Source organism: Perognathus longimembris, chromosome 25 (genome assembly GCF_023159225.1).
Source record: "Perognathus longimembris pacificus isolate PPM17 chromosome 25, ASM2315922v1, whole genome shotgun sequence".
Classification (NCBI taxonomy): domain Eukaryota; kingdom Metazoa; phylum Chordata; class Mammalia; order Rodentia; family Heteromyidae; genus Perognathus; species Perognathus longimembris.
Genome location: NC_063185.1, coordinates 8,514,071 through 8,538,783, shown reverse-complemented (window position 1 = coordinate 8,538,783; position 24,713 = coordinate 8,514,071). Strand labels below are relative to the sequence as shown.

Sequence of the window (24,713 nt, the reverse complement as noted above, 5' to 3'; positions counted from 1 at the left end):
CACAAATAGGACTCAACTCCAAAGCCACATAGAAAATGAGTCCCGTTATATTATGCCCATGCCTAGAGATAAACTAACAATGGAAGGTGGAGTTTGAAAAACTTTAAAAATCAATTAACTATGGACAGCAATAATTGAAATATTCAACTTTGAACTAACCCAAACTTTCAAGTTTTCTAAGCAACAACATACAAATTCATGTATAAACAATTATGGGAATAAATTCTAAATAATGAACCTTTATGTAAAAGACATATAACATACTGTATTACCTAGATATCTCAAGTGAAAACTGTGCTTGGTTTGAACTGTAATGGTTTTATTTCCTGAACTCAAACTGCTTCATGTGAAGTCTGTTTCAACTCTTCTTTCCCTTCTTCCTCCCCCTGGAAACAGTATAAGATAGGCATTTAATACAGAGGAAACACAGCTGATTCTTTACAAAAACTATCCTACATATTATATAGGCACATCTTAAAATAGGAGATATATAAGAAATGTTGAATACCAATTCCAGTAATCCCAAAACACAAAATTTTTATTGACTGAAACCAATTAATATTCACAGAAAAAGAAACACAACAATTTTAAGAATGCTTACTTAGGAGTTATTGCAATTACTTTTATTCATGATCTCAATCTGTCATCCATATTATGAAGTGAATCATTAATTGGCAGTTCAAAGAAAAGCACACAAAATCTAAGCTATGATTAACTCATTAAACTCAGAGAAAAAAATTCAAGTGTACAGAGAAGCCCACATGAGAACTAATACTACTAGATCTATTTTAGATTTATTTCCCATATTATTCATCAAGCAAAATACAATGATCATAGGAGAATGTGTGCAATGTATTTGATGGTGAATGGCTGCTTTTTCGGTGATACTAACATAATTACTCAAGTTCTACATTCTGCTATACTCTATCTGTGGACCTGCCTTGATTATAGAGGTAGCATCAAGCATGTACAAAATAAGCAGGTAAGGCAAAGCAGCAAAACACAGAACAATAATACGATCTTTATTTCTGACTTCTTTAAGATGAAAGTACTCATAACCATTGCTACTGGCTCCAAAAGTAGAGAAAGTGCTCCCCCTTGGCTGTTAACTTGTTTAGAAAGTGGTAAGCCATATAATTTGTAGGAGGAAAGTCATTGAAACCTCCAAAATACATAACCAGGCAGTTTCTCTTCAGTGCAGAATAGTGAACTGGCAGGAACATGATGGAGAACCAGTATTCAAGGCATCATGTAAGGGCATCCAACTGTGCTTGTATGGTCTCCAGCTATTCACAAGACAACAAAGAGAAGCTGGTGAAGGGAGAGGAATTCATACATAGGAAATACTGTTTAGAAACATGCAAATAAAGGGAAGAGAATGGCATTGCTAACTATGCACATTATTAAATCCATACACATAGCAATGAAAATAGCACCTAAGAGTATTTTCCTGTGTTAAGATAGAATATATGTTTTATTTTAAATTATAACTACATGATGAGATTTTATGTTGGGGGGAGGGGAATGCATTTTCCTGGGCTACAAAAGAAGCGCCCAGAAAGAAACACAAAATACACTCAAAGATAAATCTATACCAATCTGGCCTCTCCCCTTCCATGTTTCCTTTACCCTTGGGCCCACAAATGGAAGTATTTCACATGCTCACTATGTAAAGTGTCACCATGGCTGGGTATCACATGGCGATACACTAGAGCTTTTGCTTTAATTAAAGCTATTTTAATTTTCTTCCTCATTTTGCTTTCAGATTCTCTTCATCTCAGTTATGATTCCTGCTGTGAGACGTAAGGTGTTTATAAAGGGAAGTTTAAAGAACTCAGTTCCATAATATGGCATTTAAGAAAGTTTATAAAATCAGAGTATTAAGAAACCATTACATTTCAGAAAGTAATTTAAAAATATAGACCTTGTTATAGAAATCAAACAACTCTTTGTGACTGAATTCCACAAGAACTTTCTCCAGTTCCTGTAAAAAAAAAAAAGCAAAGAAAGAATTTAGTTGTATATAATTTACATTATAACTTTCTCCTCCACTTAGAGAAGAATGCTCTGATGCTATTCTGAGTGGGATTTTTTTCCTTTTAAAACATTTACCTGCTCTACTCAATTCCATGATTCCTAAACTTCACAAACTCCACTTCAACAAAAGGTCTCATCTCTACAGAGTCATGTGTTCTTCAAGCTGGTTCCACAAAGGTTAATGAAATATACTCCAGTAAGCGAACAATTTCACTGTTGCCTCTTTTTCAAGACAGATAATACAAGAGATTTTATTTCATCTTCCTCAGCAGTCCATTTGAAATCTAGTAAATATCATTACACAAAGACACTGGAGGTGGTATATCTGATTGAACTCATGCAGCCATTAAGGCCTCGCTACTGCCTGCAAGCACTAACCTACCAGTTATGATCTGAGCATGCTGAGATAGCTACCTTCTTTAATGTACACACTCAGCAAAAGTTAACCTCTAACACAACTGTTTCAAAGCCAGGACATAAAGACATTCTCCTTTGTTTCATGGCCCATGCACTAGACAAACTTTTATGGCTGTGAAATATATTATAGATACATGTATGATAGTGTGTGTAACATTAAACTCAACCCACACAGCTAAATAATATTGTGCATGTGCTTGTAATGATGTAGTCACGTGTAGTATGTATGATAATGTGGTCATGTGTATCAAGTGTGGTGGAGTGGTCACATGTAGAATGTATGATGGTGTGGTTATGTCTAGCATGTATGATGGTTTTGTTGTGTTAGCATGTATGATGGTATAGTCATGTGTAGCTTGTATGATGGTATAATCATGTGTAGCTTGTATGATAGTGTAGTGATTGTAGCTTATATGATGGTGTTGTTACAGGTAACACTAACCTAAGCCCAACCTAACAACCACGCAGCTTTTGGTCTGTAACTGGGGAAATAAATCAAATTAATTTCTAAAGATTGCGGGAATGGGCTCATTCTATTTAAGGTTCCTCTGGGGAGGAGAGAGTCAATAAAGACAGAAGCCAACTGTGCTACTTGGCCTCACATGTGCTCCATGACACACCGTGGGCTGTAGTGTGTTCCCAATAGGGCGTTCATTAGTGGATTTGTTTGTGGTTCTGGGTTTTGTTTAACCAATTTCCATTTGTATTGACAAAGCTGGATTTAGAAACCAAGTTAGCGAAAAGCAGGGGCTAGGTTCAGAAACAGCATCTCCCTTTTCATGAAGCCTAATCACAGAATCAAATGAACAGTTTTTCATTTTCTCTCAGATACTAACCTAAGTACTTAAGTCTTAAAGAATGGGCCTCACCCTTAAGGAACTATATAATTATTAAAAATATAAATTGTATTAGAAAAACAACTTGGCTGACTGGCACATTATCACTAAGTTTTAATCAGCACAATCTAGAAATACTATATACTGTATATCCTCTCAGCTGGAGAAGGGGAATAGCAGACCTAAGTTTACCCCAAGTTTTGGGGCAGGGCAAGGCACAATGAGCTTCATATGTTTGAGAGATGTATTTGGGGGCCATGGATAATACTGAAGAGTGGATGGCACTGCCCAGGACAAGAATACAGTGTAAGAGAGGCAGAGAAGCCCCGAGGCAGAGCCATGTGCAACTCCAATATGTAGGGGGCAAGTAGGTGTATGGAATAAATGCTCAGAGAGAACCACCAGGCTCACAGATGTTTTCTGTATAGCATGATGAAACACAGAGTGAATATCTACTACATTACAAAATCAGTTAGTACAATAATAAAATGTATTATAAAATATGTCTTCAATCTTCTATTTTCCTGTAAAACTCATCAAAGTCACTAATAGTGTTAGCTAAATACACCCAGACAGGAAGATTCTTTCTTTTTTCAGCCCCATTAGTGAAAGATTACAAGAGCCAACTTAGGATAGCCACTGCTTGTAATGTCTAAGCCAATCTTACTCACTAATGCCAAATGCAGACTCTATGTACTTGATCTGAAAACATGGCAAAGTGAGAATGAAAGCATGAACATTAGTATTCTGCTCATGTCTTAAGGAAGAAAATGCACTTGTTCATTTATTCCCTTTTATTTTTAATTTGTAATCCTACATACAAGCACCTAGATAAGGTTGCACAGAGCCATTAGCAAAATTCCCATGGAAATAGAATTTACTAAGGTCTTCAAAAAGGTCTGACTTGATGGAATCTGACACTGAAAATACTTTGTGCCTTCCCATTAGTTAGGAATTAGAAGCACAAATACATTTTTCAAGACAGAAATGCACTAACCTTGTTACAAATTATCCAAGCAGAAATACCTTCTAAATAATGCAAATATAAACTAGATAAGAATTGACCCAAAATTATATCACTTAGCTTTTAAATTTAAACTGCATATCAGAATTAGGAATGCTATAATTACCCTTTCACCTAGAAAAAAATCAGACAGTAAAATATTCCAGTAAGAGAAATGCTACTAATCTCTTGCCTAGTTGAACCTAACAATACTTTACTAGGTACTTAAAAAGGAAGTTTCCTTTTAAGTTGTAGAAATGGTAGGCAAAGATTTTTAAGAAAAATAACATTTCAAGTCTTACTGACTAGATTTAAACAAAAATAATCAGGCATTATTTACTAAGTGCATATGCTTATATAGCACATATATATTCCTATATCTATATAAAATCCTACATAATTATGAGTATTTGTTGATGAATTTTACTCAGTAGTGTTAAAAAACAGAGATGGAATTTCAATTCTCACCAGACTGAATAGGCCATGAAACTACACATTTAGTCTTTCAATAAATGATTAACAAGAAGCAGGCTCAATGGATAGCCAGGGGACGGGAATACTTCTAACCAGGGAAAGGTTCTTCTGCATGCTGGGGGGTGGGGAGAGGGGAGGGTTGCCCTTTGCTACTAAGATACTAACTTTGGGGAAAATTTCTTTGGACAGCAAGGGAGGAAGGAGACCATGGCACATTACGACTGGCTCTGCGCGAAGGGTGCTAGCTGGTGCAAGGGTGAGAACTTGGTTTCCTGAGACATTTTCCAGTTTTATAACTAAACACCCTTACGGAGACTGAAAGAAAGGTATAACAACACGAGCAAAATAGACTAGTGAATGAACTGAGGTGATTAGACTCACAAAATGTCAGTCGGGGTCGCTTTAGCAAGCACCTGGTTGGCACTCTTCCCTAGTGTGAGGAAATGCAGGGACTGACAGTACGTGTAAGACCGGGACCCGTCGTGGCTCAGCCCATTGCACACTGCGGGACCTGAGCACTGTCATCTGCTGACCAAGATAACGTGGGGAAAAGTTCCTCAAAACGTGCACAATTTCTTCCACTCAGCAACTCACACAACATGTAAATACATTAAGGCTGTGCTAAGGGCCAAACTTTTGGTAAATGTCGCTGGTGTAATGTAAGACTACACTCTTGAATTTCTCAAAAATATTCTCTAAGAATTAAAGCCTTGTAGGTCTTTTGATTTGGTTACATTAATAAAAACAACACAAAACCCACAAATCACAAGCCACTGTGAGAACCTCACCAAAATGAACAGCATAGTAGCACTGCCTAATTTCAAATTCTAATTCCAAAGAAGTGAGTGTTAGCCAGTGACTCCCCCGCAGACAGAATCCGCAAGACACCAGGCTTGATTTCCCCCATGCGCCCCTCCAGCCCCATCCAGCAAGCTCCCCCTGCTCTGGGGAGTTAGTGGGAAGTGTGGACCCTGGGGCAGAGGTTAATGAAAGTCACGAAAGGACACCTGCCACCATACACAACCAACCGAATTATAACTGTTTCAAGCTCTGAACAGCACAGGCTGACAAAATGCTTATCTATTAACAACATAAGCAGGATGTAAACAGTAAGAGCAAATTCCAGCTCACGGCACTGACTGCACTGGAGTCTTCATTGGTACTACTTGCTGGGTTCTACAAGAACCATCAGTTGTGTGCGCGCACACTTGAGCACACACATGTGCATGAATTGAGATCAACTATTTCATTTGGTTACCTACTTTAACACCCAGAACATTCTATCATTTTCCCCTTAAGGAAAAAAATACTGTATATGCAGAGCATTAGAATAAGTAGATTCTGTCTAAATGATGCCTCTATGTTACAATTACATTGTAGTATTTGACATGTTGACAGTAGTAGGCTTGGCTTTCATAAATCTTGCTAACTTAGAAAATACATGGGTTACTGAACTCTGAGTTTTGATTCTCTACACATAAAGACAGGCTTAAACCAGAGATCTGGGGTTTTATACATACTTAACAGAAAAAAAAAAAGTAACTGTTTTGGCTGTCACCAGGAGAACAAATCTTTTTTCTTTTTTCTGACCAAAAATCAGAATCAACACAAAAACTGCATAAAAGTGCACATGAAATAAGCATTCACTAAACATTTAAACAAACACGTTTATTTTGGTTGGCAGACATTCACTTGTACCTGTATATATTCTTTATTCTAGTTAAAATATTGCTTTGCTCTTGCATAGATAAAACATATTCCTTCTTTAAAATATACCATGCTGTACAGGAGTAGAGATCACAACCTTGAAGCCAATCAAAATGTACCTCCTACGGCACTCATGAACTGCAATTTATTATGTGTGTGCCCATATGTCATTATGATTTTCAACCCTGGTACTGAAATATTTAGCTATGGTTGCTAAATATAATCAGCAAGATAACAGGTTCTGAATATGACATTCTAAATGGTAAGAAACATGACACTCTTTAACTGGTAAGAAATTACATTAGGAACAACGGTTGTTAAAAATGAGCCTTTTCTGTACTATTAAATATTATAGGTGATGCTGTATTTTCCCAGATGTTTTAACTTATAATTAAGAGTATTTATCTGCACTGAAGCATTTTCATTTGAAATAGCTGCATTACTAAGATGTGCATTACATGTCTTAGTATCCTGAGAGATATTAGATAAATTACAAATACCAAATTAAAGTCCTATTTTTTCCCCCACTGTGCCATTTTAATGGCTATGAGCTCAGTACCCAAATTTGGGCTTCTCTCTTCTTCATAATATGACTTTATTGAATTTCCGTGTATGATTCATTTGTACTTTCAGGAGCCACTTCATCAAAATTAAATAACCTGGTGTGATTCAGAGTGTAAGAAAAATGTAATTAAAAACATATGCTGGCTTAACACTTTCTATCTTGTGCTGTCATGTAAGTCTTCAAGGACAGAAGAATAATATGTACACCTAAGAAAGTGTTAATTTCACAATTTAGTGACAATTTACACTTTTTTATTAACTACATGTAAGCTCTACTTCATTAAAACAAAGAGGGTAAATTCATTATTTGCTTCATATTATGATGTGCACTGAATTTATTCTGTTTATTATATTACATAATCATGTAACAGTCCACTGTTAATTGGAATGTAATAGCAAATGCCTATTTCACTCCCAATACTTGTGAACCTAAATTCCCACGCCAGGCAGGTAAATAACTAGTATGACAGAGAAGAGGGTTAGTTTAAGGCAGTGTCTGTCCGGAGGAAGTAAAATTAACCTATAATGGCTATGTTCCAATATGACAGATGGCAATTGAGCCATCTTCCTATCCGTGTTAGATCCTTGAGACCCTTACCTAACTACAATTTGCAAAATCTCATCATCAGGGAACTGATGATGCATATTTTGCAAACAGTTCTAATGAACTGAGATATCTCCATGATCCTCTGTGTTGGGTTAATTAAAGTAGGTAGCCGATAAACGAAAACACCACATGTATTCAGGCAGGAGAGAAAAGTTTATTTCAGAACTGCTGGCCTGGCCTAAAGCTGAGATTACATGTGGACAGAGAAGGGAAAGATCCAGCCCACCCCCATGTCTTATGTAGGGCAGGGGAGGGGAAGAAGGTATGGCCAGGGGAGGGAAGGTGTGGCCAGCCGATGCAGATGTGGTCCCAGAGCCTGGGACCCTCCAACAGTCAGATGGGAGGTGTGACGGGGCAGTCCAGGAGGTGACCTCAGAGAAGGGAGAGGAAACTGCGTCCAGGTGTGCCAGTTACCTAGGTAATGCAGGTACTGAGTGGAGACGACTTAGATAGGTGGGGGGCATCTAAATGGAACCCTCTCCCTGGGTGGACCTTACATTTAGTATATCAGGAGCGGATAAATGAGGCTTTCATCTTGTATAACAGTGTCTGTGGCATCCTACTGTGAACTGAGCTAAGGGAGCAAAGGCAGACAGTCCAGTCTGTACTATGACAGTTGAATCAGGATGGATTCTGGGGTTTCTGTGTAACAGTGACAATGCCACCAATTCATTTAAGTGAATAAACTGTTTTAGTATACTTTCAAAACTGTGCTGAAAATAACATTAATTAATTTTAGAATATTTTTGCCACTTCAAAAAGAAGCTTCAAGCCTTTTAGCCACCATCTGCCAACATTTTCATTCATTTGTCTGTCTTCATCTCCTGGGAGACAGCAATCTACTTTGTCCTTAGGCCTTTTCGGAAAACAATCTCAACTTTAAGTGTAACCATTTGGTATGTGTTTTTTTTGTGTATGACTAAGTTTACTCATTCATTAAACTCCAAAGGTTTATCCACATTGTAGTATTCAACAGTGTAACTTCTACTGAGACAATGTCACTTCTACTGAGCGCAAGATGTGCCCTGATTTGAACCATGAGATTTTAAAACTGAGAGTTAAAAGAAAACCGTGCATGACCCCACAGTGCCCAAACATGACATATAATATATAAGCAATGCTAATATCTTTTGACAATTAAGAAAATACTTCTGGATTTGTATTTGGGGAACTGTTAAGTATTTTGCTGGAAAAAAAAAAGTATTATAATTCCCTTCTTTCTGACAACTTCTTAGACTACATGACTCCTGAAATGTCACCTCCTCCTGGAAACTGTGAGTTCAGTGCCACACCTATAGCACAGTAAGAAGACTTTTTGAGTACCTATAGCGATTTACAACAGAGGTGTGTTCCTTGAGGTCCAGGGTAGTGCCATACATGCACATATGTTTTTAATTGCCACTCTCTAATGTAGAATATAGACATAGTATGGACAGAAGAGGTTTACAATATACATCCCTCCCTCCCTTCTCTCTGCCTGTGTCTCTGATTGTTGGGGATTGAATCCAGTGGCCTGTCACAGCAAAGAATATACTCCATCATTCAACTACACCCTAAGCCCCTTCAATATACATTTTGTGAAAGAGGAAAAACATCTGTTAATTTTTTATTTTTATTTTTTTGCCAGTCCTGGGCCTTGGACTCAGGGCCTGAGCACTGTCCCTGGCTTCTTTTTGCTCAAGGCTATCACTCTGCCACTTGAGCCACAGCGCCACTTCTGGCCATTTTCTATATATGTGGTGCTGGGGAATCGAACCCAGGGCTTCATGTATACAAGGCAAGCACTCTTGCCACTAGGCCATATTCCCAGCCCCATCTGTTAATTTGTATCTATTAGATACTCTTAAGGACATTCTGATGGACATTTCTAAGGTTTAATGTTTCATCAGCTCAAATGATAAAGGAGTGAGGCAGGGGAACTCCATATAGAATAAAGTAGAAATACTTTAAGTAATATTAGCAAACACATCCCTTACCATGGGCCAGCCCCTACCCTAAGTGCTTTGTACCTATTAACTAATTGAATTCTCGCATCTAACCCATTAAGTGTGATTATTATGTCCATTACTATGAGGAGTCTGAAGCACAAAGATGAGGTAACTTCAGCTCCCACAGCAATCAGGGACAGAGCCAGAATTCTAATCAGGTAGCAAGGCCCCCAGAAGCCTACACTTGTACGTGCTCTCTTGTGTGTTTGAGATTTTAGGGACACTTTAGGGACAGAACATTATGCAGCCAGACAGACCTACTTTGAATCCATCACCAGACTTCTCTGATCTTTAGTTTCTTCTATTGGTAAAGAGCAACAATAATCCCTGTGCCATTAGGTTTAGTGAAAATGGTACACCATTTCACATAGTACATTTGAACATATATTTTGTAATATGGTTAAAAACAAGGGAATAAAGTCACATTTGAAGGACTGTGAGGCTATCAAACCATGTTTTAGATTTACCATGTATCACCTCAATCACTGTTAGCATTTTCCTTCACTTTCTTTATAAGAAATATACTTTAAATTCTGAGCTGCCAGAAATATCTGTTCTACTTTTTCACCAGAGTATACAGGTTTCAAGGTGATACACCTAGCAGAAATGAGGCGTATTGAGATAAAATTAGAACATTATAGAATTTTAGAGTATTTTGTTTACAAAGTTGATGCTAATGGATATGCATATCATTTTTATCACTAAACTATTACACTGCTTTGAATACATCTAACTTAACAATGTATTTGCATATAAGACCATTTAAAGGGTTAAGTCATGATATTACCAATCCATTCTGAAAATGGCCTACATTAAGGAACATGGAGATCCTAAGAGATACTGAGAAAGAAATGGCTTTTACTCTGCTTTTGTAAAACTGACTTCTAGACTGAATGCATGAAAATGAAATAATTTGTAAAAGGTAGTCTCCAATTATCTAAGTTAAATCCTGTTTATTTTTTTAAATTTCCCTCTAAGAGGCATGATTCAATAAGAACAGAATACGTGCAGAGGAATCTCACATTCCTGGTAAGCGTGGGGTTACAGATGCATGCACTCACAGCAGACCAAGTAAATCTGGGCACCAGTAACTGAGCTACAGTGATTTTTTAAAATTATATTTTATTATGTTTCAGTGGTTGTACATTCAACTTGTCCATTTATGAATGCAATGCATTTTGTTCAATACCACCCCTTCCTGCTACAGTGATTTTTAGGGCTGATGTTCCACAGAAAGTACCTATGGCCTGAGTATATGTGCCTTTCTGAGAATATACTTCCATTATCTGCCTTTGCAAGTTAAACTCACTAGATACTGCTTTGTTTTATATAGAACATTGTGCATTTGAGGATATTGAGACTCGTTTCAGGTTTTCAGCATATACTTACTAGCAAGATGCTAAGGTGTTTGGGATGATAGCAGTGACACAGACAATGCATATGACCTTTTATTTTCCTGAGCTTGAGTCTAAGAGAGAACAACAAACAGAAAGTACCAAGTAATGTCAATGCCATTATGGGCAAAGTACAGAACACATAGCAGGCCCAGACTGTAGAGTCAATAAAGCATTCCCAAGAGGAGTAAGAGCTAATCTGAGAAATGAAAGATAATTAATTGGGGGCGGGCCAAGGCAGAGGGGATATTCCTATTGGTAAAAGAGAATGTGGAAAAGAAGCCTTTCAGTGTAGTAGTGATCTAGAGCACAGATGATGGTGGCTGCCACCAGGGTGGGCATGAGCCACCAGCTGAACATGAAAAGACATTCATGGGTTGAGGAGATACTTGGGGGCTAGGATCTACAAAGCTTGGGGGTTTCTCTTGGTAAGGGAAATGTGTGAGAGGAAAGGTTGGGAATGGAAGTTAAGTACAGGCTGGGCACTGAAGGAGGAGCAGGGCTTCTGAATGATGCTTTTAAGGATGCAGACCTGTGGGACTCCAAGTAGGAATTAGGGTGGAATTAAAATATGCATGCGATCTGGAAGTGCCTCTGAATAGTCAAATGAAGAAAAGCAGCAGGCCTTTTGACACACAAGCTCCGTCTTTGGGTTAGAGATCTGGACTACAGATAGATACTGGAAGATCCCTCAGGCAGAGGAGCAATCGCAGCTCATGTGATGGCAGCACATAGTATTGCCAAGGAGATCAAGAAGAAATCCCCAAAGCACACTCATAATTAAGGGAGTGCCTGGGGAGGCAGGATAACAACTAGAAAAAGTGCTATAGTGGCCCTAAAGGGAAGGGATTTTAAGAAGGAAAAAGTGATTGAGGTGTCAATAGCTCACTCCCAAGAAACCAACTGGATTCAATGCTAAGGACACAATTACTGGCAGAGGTTATCTTTGGTGAAGGGATGGGAATAAGGAAGCCACACCCAGCTAAAGACTCAAGTATAAAACACAAACATCAAGTGACCACCACTTGGTAAACTATAGCCCAGAAGCCAAATGTGACTGGCTGCCAGTTTTACTAAATCAAGGTTTATTGGGAGAGAGCCACGTTCACTCATTCCTTCAGATGACCTATGTCTGCTTTTGTACAGAGTTGTGCAGTCTGCAGGCCTAAACTATTTTACCATTTGGCCTTTTATAAAAGTTAGTGTGCCAGCCACTTCAGTAGACAAATGTCTTAAATTATTAATTCTATTTACCAAGAGTGAACTCACTGTGTTCACAGGCCAGGGTAACAAAATGAAAGTCATCGTATATAAAAATGAGCTATAATTGTTCATCTAACAGTGGAAATGCCAGGCTTTCTTCACTACCATCTAATACATTTCTCTCACAGGAAGAAAGGCTAACTGATGACACTTGCAAAGGCTGCTACATCACACCTCTGGGATTAGAGCCCATCACTAGTATTTATATTTACATAAATGTCACATTTAGTCATGATTTCCATCATATCAGCTTCTTTAGAAGAAAAGAAATGCAGTTTTAAGACTTTTTTTTTTTGTTCCCTCTGTACTAGGGTTTGAACTCAGGGCCTCAGGCTTGCTTGGCTAGCATTCTATCATTCAAGCCATGACTTTGGCTGGTTATTTTGGAAATGGAATGTCACAAACTTTTCTGTCCTTGCTGGCTTTGAACAATGAGCCTCAGAATCTCAGCCTCTGAGTAGCTAGGATTACAGTCATGAGGCACCAGGAGCCTGGCTAAAACTGTTACTTTTGAAAGAAAATTATGGCTCTAAGTTTTATCTCTTTTCTATAATTTATTAGTATATGTTCTGAGCCACAACTGCTTAGTTCCAAGTATTTCATGTACTCACATGAATTCAATAAAATTTTTATTGGAGTGTTAGTTTTAGAATGCCAGTCTGCCTATGTAAAGTAAGAAGCTGCAGGCTCGGATGGGAAAACCTTACAGCTAAGCCAAACCACGTTTGCATAGTACATATGGTCTTTGATGGCAACAATGCATAGCATGACACAGCTTCACAATTTGGTTTAATGTTTTGTATCTGCTCATGATTAGAGAGGCAAAGTGCTTCTCTAGTCTAATCAGAAATATTAATGAGTTTTCTGACCTGGGCCAAGTTAATAAAACAAACTTTTAAATACCCTGTTAAGAAGTTCTCAATAATTATTGTGGATTTGGAACTGCTTGAGGGACTCCTGCAACAATGCTAGAAGGCACGGGTTTCGGAGGCACTTCCTATCTGGATGGGGGTAAAGACCCAATGGTGAGTGCATTTATCCAACATCTCTTTTTGATTTACAGGTCACATATGGCTGAAAAACACTCACAGAGGAATGGGCTAGGTTCTACACATGGCTGGGATACAATGTAAAAACATGTTAAATCTCACTAGGGGTGCAGTTCCAGCTGTGTGGGAGCCTCCTTGCCTAGCTAGTCCAGGAAGCGGGGGTGGAGAACAGGATAAATCTGCTTAACCCCCAAAAGGATTTGCACTTTCAAGTCAGATCTGGGCTAACAAATATAAAATAAAGAGTTTGATGAGATTTAATCAAATAGTTATGAAAAAATTACTCACAGCAGCATGTCATGGTGAACAGTCGATGGCTTTATAAATGCTTGTATAGGTGTTTGAGACCACTTGTGTATACAATTGAGGTCAGTTTCAGCAGAATCAGAACTGCACGAGAAATCCCGACTTGGGGCAGAGTGAAACGGGGCAGAGTGAAACGAGTCACCACGCAGAACATGCTACAGAGACACATACGGCCTTGGGCTCTTCCCACCTAACATTACTTTGTATTAAACTGCAACCACCAGCTATATTTAGGTATAATGTCTGTTGAATGCAGACCAGCAAAAATGCAGAATTATGTTATTGTTTTAGAAGCAGTAAAAATGTGTGTAGTAAAAAAAAAAACAACCTGTGTGTAATAAAATGGGGCTATAAAATTCATTTCACTGGTGATGGAATCCAAAAATTAAGCCACAGCATTAATATTAGAAAGTTTCCCTGCCCTTTTCAATGACCACATGAAAAAACAAACAAAAAAAAAAGATGCCAACCACTCTGAATACAGTGTCTGAGACTTTTAGGAAATCAACTTTGAGAATAAGTTCTATGAATGTATGTCCTTCACATAGTATGGACTTGCCTAAAAAAATCAGATGGTGTCTCAGATTAAAAGGACTAGTAACACGTTGCATTTAAATGACTCTTATTTTTCAAGAAGCTTAAGACATTATGCAAAACTCTGGCAGTGGAAACTCGCTTCGTCAAGCTCCAGACTTGGAAAAATACACTTTAAGCAAGGCGAGCGAGAAATGAGCACCATAGTATGGCACTAGGAGGCAGGTGTCACTATAGGAGGTGACAGTGTTGCTCTAGCAGGGGGACAGGGGAGACTCCTAGCAGCCAGCTTCTATTCCAAACCGGGCCTTGACCTGCCCAATATGGTTTTGTACTCCAAAACCTCTCCTCTTCTCACAAATGAATAATAAGACTGAGAGTTGTAGAAAATAAGATTTTTTTTGGGGGGGGGGTGTGGTCAGTGCCATTTATGCTGAAGAATAATGGTAAAGTCAGACACTGAAAAATGAATCCTCAAATTACAGACCTAGGTTTTGGTGAAAGAGTATCTTGACTAGTAATTAGTGTAGCAGAGAATAAACTAAAATATTAAATAACACTATGGCTGCACATATATACATTCAAAATTTGGCCTGAATTACAGCTGGTCAAATCAATAAAACAGAATCTGCTTCCCACTGCACTTACTATTATTTTTTTTTGTAGTAAAAAGGTTTGAACCCAGGGACTTGTGCTTGCTCAGCTTGCTTAATTGGTACTCTACCACTTGAACAACACCTCCAGCCTAGCTTTTTTTGCTGGCTATTTTAGAAATGGAACTTCAGAGACTATTTAGCCCAAGCTGGCTTTGAACCTCAATCCTCCAGGATCTCTGCTTATGGAGTAGCTAGGATTATGGACATGAGCCATCAGGACCTGGCTATTTTTCTCTATATATAGAAATACAGTAAAATCTAAACACTCCATCCAAATTGTCAAAACTTATAAATTAACTCAATTGAAGTTCAGCCAATGAAAAACCATGGTATTTTATACATCAGTAATGAATTCGCTGAAAAAGTAATTTCCAATAGTTGCAAAAAACTTCAGAATAAGTAATGAAGTGAAAGGCCTCTACAATGAAAATTACAATATACTACCACCATCTCATGCTTATTAAGCAAAAGCATCCACATTGTCAAAATGACCACACTACCCAAAAGCAATGTATGGATTCAAAGTAATTCCCTTCATAATAAAAACAATTCCTGCCCTGATAAAGAAACGACAACCCTAAATTCACATGGGTCCATATGGATCATCTGGTACTCCTTTCTGTATTTACTTCCTCGAGAAATTTCCATAATGATTCCAATCATGGCTGAACTAGCTCACATTCCCACCAGTAATATTTCAGAGTTCCCTTTTCACTACACCCTTGCCAGATTTTTGTTGTTTGTTTTTAACAATCATTTTAATTGGACAGACATTTCATTGGTTTGATCTGCCTCCTGAGTAGTTGCAATTACAGGCCAGGAACTCCTACACCAGACTTTTCCTTACATTTAAACAAAAAAAGACAGCAATTCATCTCCAAGGCTGTGGTGAAGATCATGACCTATGTTTAAATAATAAATGACACAAAGTAAGTCCATAAGAAATATCAATTACTATTACTATAGAAACTAAAGAAGACAATTTGTGAAGGTCAAACTGAAGGAAGGGCTGGCCAGTCACAGCTGAGCTGGAGAGCCTCGAGCACAGGGCTGCTGGTAAGATGGAGATGATTAGTAGCCAATTTGGTCCTCATATGTGTGTGTGTGTGTGTGTGTGTGTGTGTGTATATACGCATCTGTACAGAATTACCAGTACATGTTCAAATAGATGTTCAAATATGTCTCAATAAAAATGTGGCTCTACAGGTCATACCACCTGTTAGTTAGGTTTGGATTGAAGAAAGCTAGTTGACAGGAATGAAGAAGCAAGAAGTTTTTACATATACAAAAGAATGCAAAGTAAAAATGGGAAAATGAATAAAAAGGAAGAAGAGGCAGGAGTCCTGTGTGATGGTGAATAACAGGAAGATGGCAAATATGATGAACTGAAAAATCTTTGGTCATGGCACCCATTGGCGACTGAAAGAACTGGACACAGAGATTGATACCACTCCATCAGTGTGTGTCTGTTAGGCTACAGTCAGCCATACCCCCAACACACACCCACACACACTCAAAAGAACACTGCAAACATCTGCAGAAGAATGATGCTGTTTTACCATGGCAGTATCAGCAAAACCTTAAAAAGAAAAGTCACATTAGGATTTTCAGATTTATGGATACATCTCTGATTTCTGATTGCATTCATCTTTTCTGCTCAATAAACAGTTCTGAACATTGTAATCAGCTCCTTTTAAATCAAAACTAGTCATATTGGCAAATGAGGTAGCACTGAGCAATGCAATTCATTATGGGAGTTTTTCTTTTAAAACGATGCTTTTAATCAGTTTGGGATGCAGGTGCACCTTTAAATTAAAAGTAATGAATTTTTGCAGGCTACTGATCTCTAAAGTAGAAACTGGCTTTTCTAGGGAAAAAAAGACCTAAGGAGAAAAATAAATTCAATTTTTTAAAATCTCAACGAAGCAGTACACTGATTAGTTAATAATTGTCAGTTTCCATAAAGAACACAGGTTATTTCACAACTTCTTCGTTCTTTGAAATATTTTAATGACAATGTTTGTTCTATAAATAAGCCTGAAATACATAAACAAAAATCTTTAATTTTCTTCTAGTAGCAAATTGTTTCAAAATATAATTGTGAAAAATACAACAAATTCAATCCTGGGGTCTAATTTTAAATTGCATTCATTCTCCAAAAATGTATTTAATTAGAATGAGGTTTAAACAAACCTTTGTCCATTTGAGTAGACAGTTAATTTACCTGTGCAGATTATCTATTGCTTTGCACACCATTAATATAACACTTGATTTTCTCTTTTTACTGAATCAACCTTAGAAGAAAAAGGGGAGTTTAAAAATTTCCACTGAGGGGCTGGGGATATAGCCTAGTGGCAAGAGTGCCTGCCTCGGATACACGAGGCCCTAGGTTCGATTCCCCAGCACCACATATACAGAAAACGGCCAGAAGCGGCGCTGTGGCTCAAGTGGCAGAGTGCTAGCCTTGAGCGGGAAGAAGCCAGGGACAGTGCTCAGGCCCTGAGTCCAAGGCCCAGGACTGGCCAAAAAAAAAAAAAAAAACATTTCCACTGAAATACGTAACAATTCATTTGTCCTATACTGGCAAGTTAACATTTTCTAATCAAAATGCTGAACAGCCATGAAACTTTTGAAAAAAAAACCTGCCTCCTTACTAAAAATGGACAGATTGAGCACTGGAATGTGTCAAAACAGTCTGTTACTGTAAATAAAAGGACCATTTTCAGCAAGTCTCTAATAGGATAACTAGCAACAAGCCTTGCCTAAGAACCTGCGGTAACAATCAGTAATGCTGACTTTTCTTGGATAACAAAATGGGGTCATGCTAGAGGTTAATGCTAAATAAATGGCCTCTATAAATTACACAGCATACTTTCTTCCTTTGCAAATTTGTTGATAAGACTCCATCACAATTATTTATTTTTTACCTTAATTTCAACATCTGTACGCATCTCAGATTAGCAAAAAGAAACAGCAAAGTTAAGGTATGACAAAAAAATAACAAACAAAATAGCGTAAGGGCTGAAAGGACCCAACTAAAGATCAAATTACTAAGGTAGAAGATAAAGAGAATCTCCACAGTCCACTGCAAAGCAAATAATAATAAAGTAGAAAGAAACAGATGGAAAAAAATAATAGAAATAAAAGAAAATGCCAGGCACCAGTGGCTCATTCCTATAATCCTAGCTATTCAGGAGGCTGAGATCAACGTTCACAGCTAGACCAGGCACACAAATTTAAGAGTCTTATATCTAATTAACCAGAAAAAAGTTGGACATGGATGTGTGGGTCAAGTGGTGAGCAAGTCATGAGCAGATCAGCGAGAGCAGAAAGCTATATTACTGGCCAAAAAGAAGAAGGAAGAAGGAAGGAAGGAAGGAAGGAAGGAAGGAAGGAAGGGAGGAGGAGGAGGAGGAGGAGGGGGAGGAGGAGGAGGAGGGGGAGGAGGGGGAGGAGAGGGAGGGGGAGGGGGGGAGGAGGAGGAGGAGGAGGAGGAGGAGGAGGAGGAGGAGGAGGAGGAGGAGGAGGAGGAGGAGGAGGAGGAGGAGGAAACGAGGAAGACAAGGAAATTTCCCTTAGCTAAAAATAGATTCAGGCATTTAGCTACAATGGGAGGTGGAGGGAATAGACATATGAGGCATATAACTAATGACAAAACTTAATCACACCCTAATGTATAATAAAACTCAGGATAAAAATCCCAAAACATAGGCTTAGTAGAATGATGCATGTTTGTAATTCCAGCTACTTAGGAAGCTGAGGTAGAAGGACTGTAGTCTGAGGCACGACCCAGGAAAAAAGTGCAAGACTATTCAAAACTCAAACTAAGGCTGGAAGAGTAGGGGGTTGGGGGGTGGGGTGTCTGCTACTCCCCTCGAGGCTGAGTTCAAAGCCAATACCACACTCTTCCACCGTCAAATCTCTCCCCTCCTAGTCCCAAAGCCTTCCAGGGGGAAAAGGGGTAGACACAGGTTATCCACAGAAACAAGAATTATACTGACACCAGTACTATTTTTTGCAATATATGATAACAAAAGTTCCACAGTGATTTACTGTAAGAAACTAAGTCAAATCTAACCAGCCTTCAAGTGAGATTAAATATACACAGAATCTTTACCTTGATGCCATCCTCTACAGAAGCAGCCTGTAAGAATTCTCAGACACCCTAATACTAACCTACGGGACTACCAGTTTCTCTGTGTTCCGAAAAGTGTGACATGATACTTTTATTTCTTAGGAATCTGCCTAGTTACTGAAAAAAAAAATGGTACTTGCTAAAAAGGAATGTGAAGCAGATAACCATAGGAAGAGAAGCCTGCTGAGAACTCTGAGTCTACTTGAGCCTTTCACTACTATATACGCATCAGGAAAAAAGCAACTGGCCACGCTGCTTTCTCTTATTGTCTTGCTCAACTTCCCAATGTGCATTTTCCTTTCATAAATTTCAGATGAAAATAAATGTTTCTATGGTATGAAGCATCTGAATCAGGTAATAGAGAAGATTCAAATATTAAATTCGAAGAAAAATTAATCTATGTTTCAACTCAGTAGATAAAATGTATTGAAGGGGCTGGGGATGTGGCCTAGTGGCAAGAGTGATTGCCTCCTATAAATGAAGCCCTGGGTTCAATTCCCCAGCACTACATATACAGAAAACGGCCAGAAGTGGCACTGTAGCTCAAGTGGCAGAGTGCTAGCCTTGAGCAAAAAGAAGCCAGGGACAGTGCTCAGGCCCTGAGTCCAAGCCCCAGGACTGGCAAAAAAAAAAAAAAAAAGTATTGAAAATATCTATAATGGCCTTTTGCAAGACCTAGAAGACCTGTTTGAATCACAAATGTGAGACTGAGGATGGGAAAAGGGTCTATCCTCTGCCATCACTAAGCAAATATCCAAGGATCAGGAACTAGGACTTCAGATCTTAATGAGGGGAAAAAAAATTTCTATAGTACTCTAAAGTCTATTACAGATTGAAGAAATATTCAAATTATACTTTAGTATAATGGTCAGTATCAATGTTTCTGACCTTTGGAGAAAAATAATACTTTTCAAAAGCTCACTAATCCCACAATGTGTAAAGTTGGGAATTTACCACATTTTCTTCTGGCCTCACTCCCTGTGGGCTCTGCCACTGAGTGATTGACTAACTGCATGTGGGTTCTTTTCTTCTGATCCACAGCGACTCAAAGCCAAGTATACTCGGTGAAAGCTTTTGGAAATTTTTATAGAAGGCAATCTGTCATGTATATTTGGGCCATTTACTTAGCTGAGATTAAATATAGAAATAGTTCAAACACATATCCATGAAATTTTAAAGAAATGAGAAAAGTTCAGAAAGGGTCTAACTGAAATCTTTCTGAACATTACATTAGATTCACATTCTGTAAATGATTTGAATGAAAACAAGAAATGTGTTCTTTCAGTTAATAAGATCAACATTTCTCAATGACTTAATAAGGCATTTAGTATCTCTTACAAGCAAAAATGATACAACCCAAGAGAGTAAGTCAATCAATCTGCAGTTAGCAGGGATACACTATTAAATCTCAGTTGGTTTATATTATTAACTTCAAATTATGACTATGAAATGTAAAGACCAATTATTCCTAAATTATACTCTATCAACGTATTAGCTAATAAGATGTCTTCAGAGTGGGGGGCGAGGGAAGCATTACTGATAGAATCCTAAGGCTAAGGTACCAAAAGTGAAGTTAAAAGTACTCAGCTTCCAACTGGGCATCCATATGAGAAAAACTAAACATAGATCCCTGTTTGTCACCATGCACAATTACCAACTCAGAGTGGATCAAAGACCTCAACATCAGACCTGAAACTTGGAAATCACTGCAAAAGGAAGTAGGAGAAACATTAGAACTCGTAGGCATAGGCAGAAACTTTTTGAAGAGTCTCAGGGGCACAAAGGACATGGTTACTAAACTAGAAAGACAGCCAAAAGACCTTTATCAGCAACACATCCAACGATGACCTAATACCCAAAATATACAAGCAGCTCAAGAACCCCTCCCAAACTGCAAAAACCAATCATTAAATGGGCAAAGGAGCTAAAGGAAGGCTTCTCAGAAAAGGGAAGAGTAGCAAAGAAACACATGAGTAAATTCCTGGCCATAAAGGAAATGCAAATCAAAACAACTTTTAGATTCTATCTCACCTCAGTTAGATTAGCCAACATTGTGAATTTGAACAACAACAAATATTGGTGGGGATGTGGGGGGAAATAAATCCTATAGCACAGCTTGTGGGAATGTAAACTAGTACAACCACTCTGGACAGCAGTCTCGAAGTTACTCCAAAAACTAAACATAGACCACCTCTACAAGCCAGCCATACCACTCCTGGGCATCTACCTAGAACATCACAAGCCAGGATGCTGAAAAGACAATTGCACATTCATGTTCATTGCTGCACTACTCACAATAACCAAGATATGGAAACAGCTCAGATGCCCCACAATAGAAGAGTGGATCCAAAAAATGTGGCACCTATACACATTAGAAAGAATATTATGTCATTTGCAGGGAAATGAATGGATCTAGAACAAATCATGTTAAGTGAGATAGAGAGACAAAACCAACACATGTTTTCTCTCCTATACAGAAGCTAGATATAAAATACACTGGGAATCTAGGCAGTCACACAATGTGAGAGCAAAGGAGGATATTCTTAGGAGAGGAACACAAAGGCACAATGCTCATGTGCATCTGACCATATTAAGTAATATTTATAAAAATGAACTCCAGAAAATGGAAATAAGGTTTTCTTCGTTGTATCCATTTTTGTTTTCTTTTTGTCTTGTTTGTTCATTTATTTGTCTTTGGAAGGGTAAAGGGGGCATGGAAATGGAGGGACAAAGTGCAAACTAATGCAGCAGTGGTACTCACTAGACACCATGTTCAAAACGAACTACACAACTTGTGGGTGGGAGTGGAAGGGAAAAACTGGGAGAGAGCGCAAGGGAAGGGGTGACACTGTCTAAAAAAGAAATGTCCTCTTTATCTGACTTATGTAGCCATAACCTTTCTGTACATAAACTGTAACAATCTAAAAAATTTTAATAACAAAAAGAAATGTACTCTTTACCTGACTTATGTGACTGTAATCCCTCCATACATCACCTTTATAAAAACAATTAAAATTTTTTAAAAGTAGATGGATTCAGAATGTGAGGAATCTGTGCAATGGAGAGCACATAGAGAACAATGAAACCAATAGTAAGCACAAGAGCATCATGGGAAATGAGAGGCAGGCCTCACAGTTAAAGTAGCTTGTGTGCATCTTCTTGCCTGCATGCAGCGCTTCACTAGGAGCTGTGGGCCATGGCAGGCTTCTGTGTGCCAGGCAGCAGGAATTCCGCAGGCTAATAGCAAGCCAACAGTCAGACTCAGTTATGGAGCACCAAGAAGCACCAACAAACGACCTCCTTCCACATGACTCATTGCCTTTCCTCAGAATCAGCCTGGTGAGGGAACCAATGGCCCTAATTTTAGACTCAGACCTTCCATGAATTCCCCTGTCTCGGTTCAGTACCTTCTTCTTGCCTTTCTACTAATTCCAGACTCTCCACGGATTCGGCTGGCAAGCCCTCTTCCAGCTTCCTTCATTTGCCAACTCACTGACAACTTTTCTTCTCGCAGTTTTCCTAAGCCTTGTAAGTGATGTCCCTGTTTCTCTTCTATTCCCTTACATATGCTTTGATTTTAGTGATCATCATGGGTGCTCAGTCCTCAATCTTACTTTTTTTCCCCTTTGTCAACCAGACTACTTCTAATCTGGTGTCTGTGAAAACAGTCTCGCCTGCTGACCTGCACAACAAACTAGCCTTACGTGAGTGCCTAAACAAATCCACACAATTCCAGCTTTCAATTTAATGTATATCATGTGTGGATTGGAAAGCACAGCCATGTTCATCTCTGAAGGATGGATGACACACTATCATGACAACCTCTCCATCTAGTAAATCTTCCAGACTCCATGTCTGTTTCAGATCCACAGGTTTCCTTACAAATGGAAAGATAAAAATGTAATCTCTCCCATTATCTCAGCCATTGAAACTAGTTGTCTGAAAGTAAAAGTCAGATTTCCTTTTCAAAACAGGCAATGAATACAAAGGATCAACTAGGTATATGGAAGTTAGGCGAACACATAAATTATCACAACTCATTAAATCGTATTGGGGGAAAAAACAACAATTTTACTAACTTGGAAAGTTCTAGATATTAAACTTATGACAACCACACCACTAAACAAATGTGACTGTTCAGTGATTTATGGGAATCACAGTTAATTGAATCATTATGTCGACTTACTACTTTATTGCCATTGTTTCATTTCTGGTTACATTTCATAAACTCAGATGTGGACCTGTGCTCTTGCCAAGTATTTCCTCCAAACCAGAAATACGACACATGCAGGCAGCTAAGCGCCTGACCTCAATGACATGCTCTAAAGGTCTTGACTGGCGATAGAAAAACAGTCCTTAAAGAACAAAATGGTACCTTTTTTTGACACAGATGCATCAACCACCTCAGTTGTGCCAGCATTATCTTTCAGAAGTCAAATCTTAGGTGGCCAGGCAGGGAGAAGAGTGAAAGGGGGGAACGGACCCTGACTATCTCTTCATTTATAAATTCTCTAGTCAATTTTGCAGTCTCAACTCTGTTGAAAATTAGAGTTCCTCTTTAATATCACAGTAACTTCAACATCACTGTGATACCACAGAGGTATTTTAAATTCAAATTCTACATTGAGACAAATATGTTTATAAAACTGGATTTGATGCTTTCCCATAGCTAGCAATTTGATTTATCCAGATGTCTGAGAGATGAAAGAGGAAAACACTAATCTACAGTAATCATTGGAATAATACACAATATTCCAATTAAAAACAAACTTTATTTGGGGATCTTATTTGGTTACTCTGCATTGTTTTATAATTTTGGTGTATGGATTTTGCAAATATTTTGTCAAGCTCTTTTCCTAGATATTCTATACTCATGATCATAGCTTTGAATTTCATGATGATCATTACTAGGACTTTATAGAAAAGTACAATGGAGGGCTGGGGATATAGCCTAGTGGCAAGAGTGCCTGCCTCGGATACACGAGGCCCTAGGTTCGATTCCCCAAGCACCACATAAACAGAAAACGGCCAGAAGTGGCGCTGTGGCTCAAGTGGCAGAGTGCTAGCCTTGAGCAGGAAGAAGCCAGGGATAGTGCTCAGGCCCTGAGTCCAAGGCCCAGGACTGGCCAAAAAAAAAAAAAAAGAAAGAAAAGTACAATGGAGTTTGGAGCACTGGACTTGTATTTAGAAACTTCACTAAAGACTCTAATTCTAGAGCATTTGTATAGATTCCATCAGTACTGCTGCATAATCATGTCAGCTGCAAAAATAATTTTACCTCTAAAAAGCAAACAAACAAAAAGAATTCTAATCATTTAGTTATCGGAAATGGTTCCAACTAAAGAGGGTCTGAATATGTGGTGCAACATTTGTAAAGAAAGAACAGAGCTAGTAACTATGTTCTAAAGGAAACCCCTTCAATATTCTCTTTCACTAAAAATAATAAAAAACTGACATTTAGCATAAAATTACAGCAACAGGTGTTCTACATTTACTTGGTTTATTTACTCCTCAGTTTTAGAAATGCTCAAACAAGATGTCAATAAAGTAATATTGTTTTCTTTCGAATCATACCCATTCCAATACTGAGAAACTGTATTTCCCCCTGTGGGTCTTCCATTTCATTATGTTAGTACATTTCAGGACCCAAAGATAACCAATGTACCTGGTTTGCCTCCAATGACAGATTTTTGGTTATTAGTTTAGTGCTGTTTTAAATGTCAATGGAAAAGTAAAGAAAAAC

The 24,713-nt window shown here is 38.3% G+C and overlaps 1 protein-coding gene across 1 annotated transcript in view; it reads right to left on the bottom strand.

Moving 5' to 3' along the window:
- Positions 1-601: 601 nt before the first annotated feature.
- Commd10 (COMM domain containing 10) overlaps positions 602-24,713 on the bottom strand; it is a 76,853-nt gene continuing 52,741 nt past the window's right edge. The window contains exons 6-7 of the mRNA XM_048333854.1: positions 1,925-1,984; positions 602-1,286 (exon numbers count right to left, since the gene is read on the bottom strand). Of these exons, the coding sequence (XP_048189811.1) occupies positions 1,248-1,286; positions 1,925-1,984 (99 nt within the window). The 3' untranslated portion in view covers positions 602-1,247. The remainder of the gene's footprint in view (positions 1,287-1,924; positions 1,985-24,713) is intronic.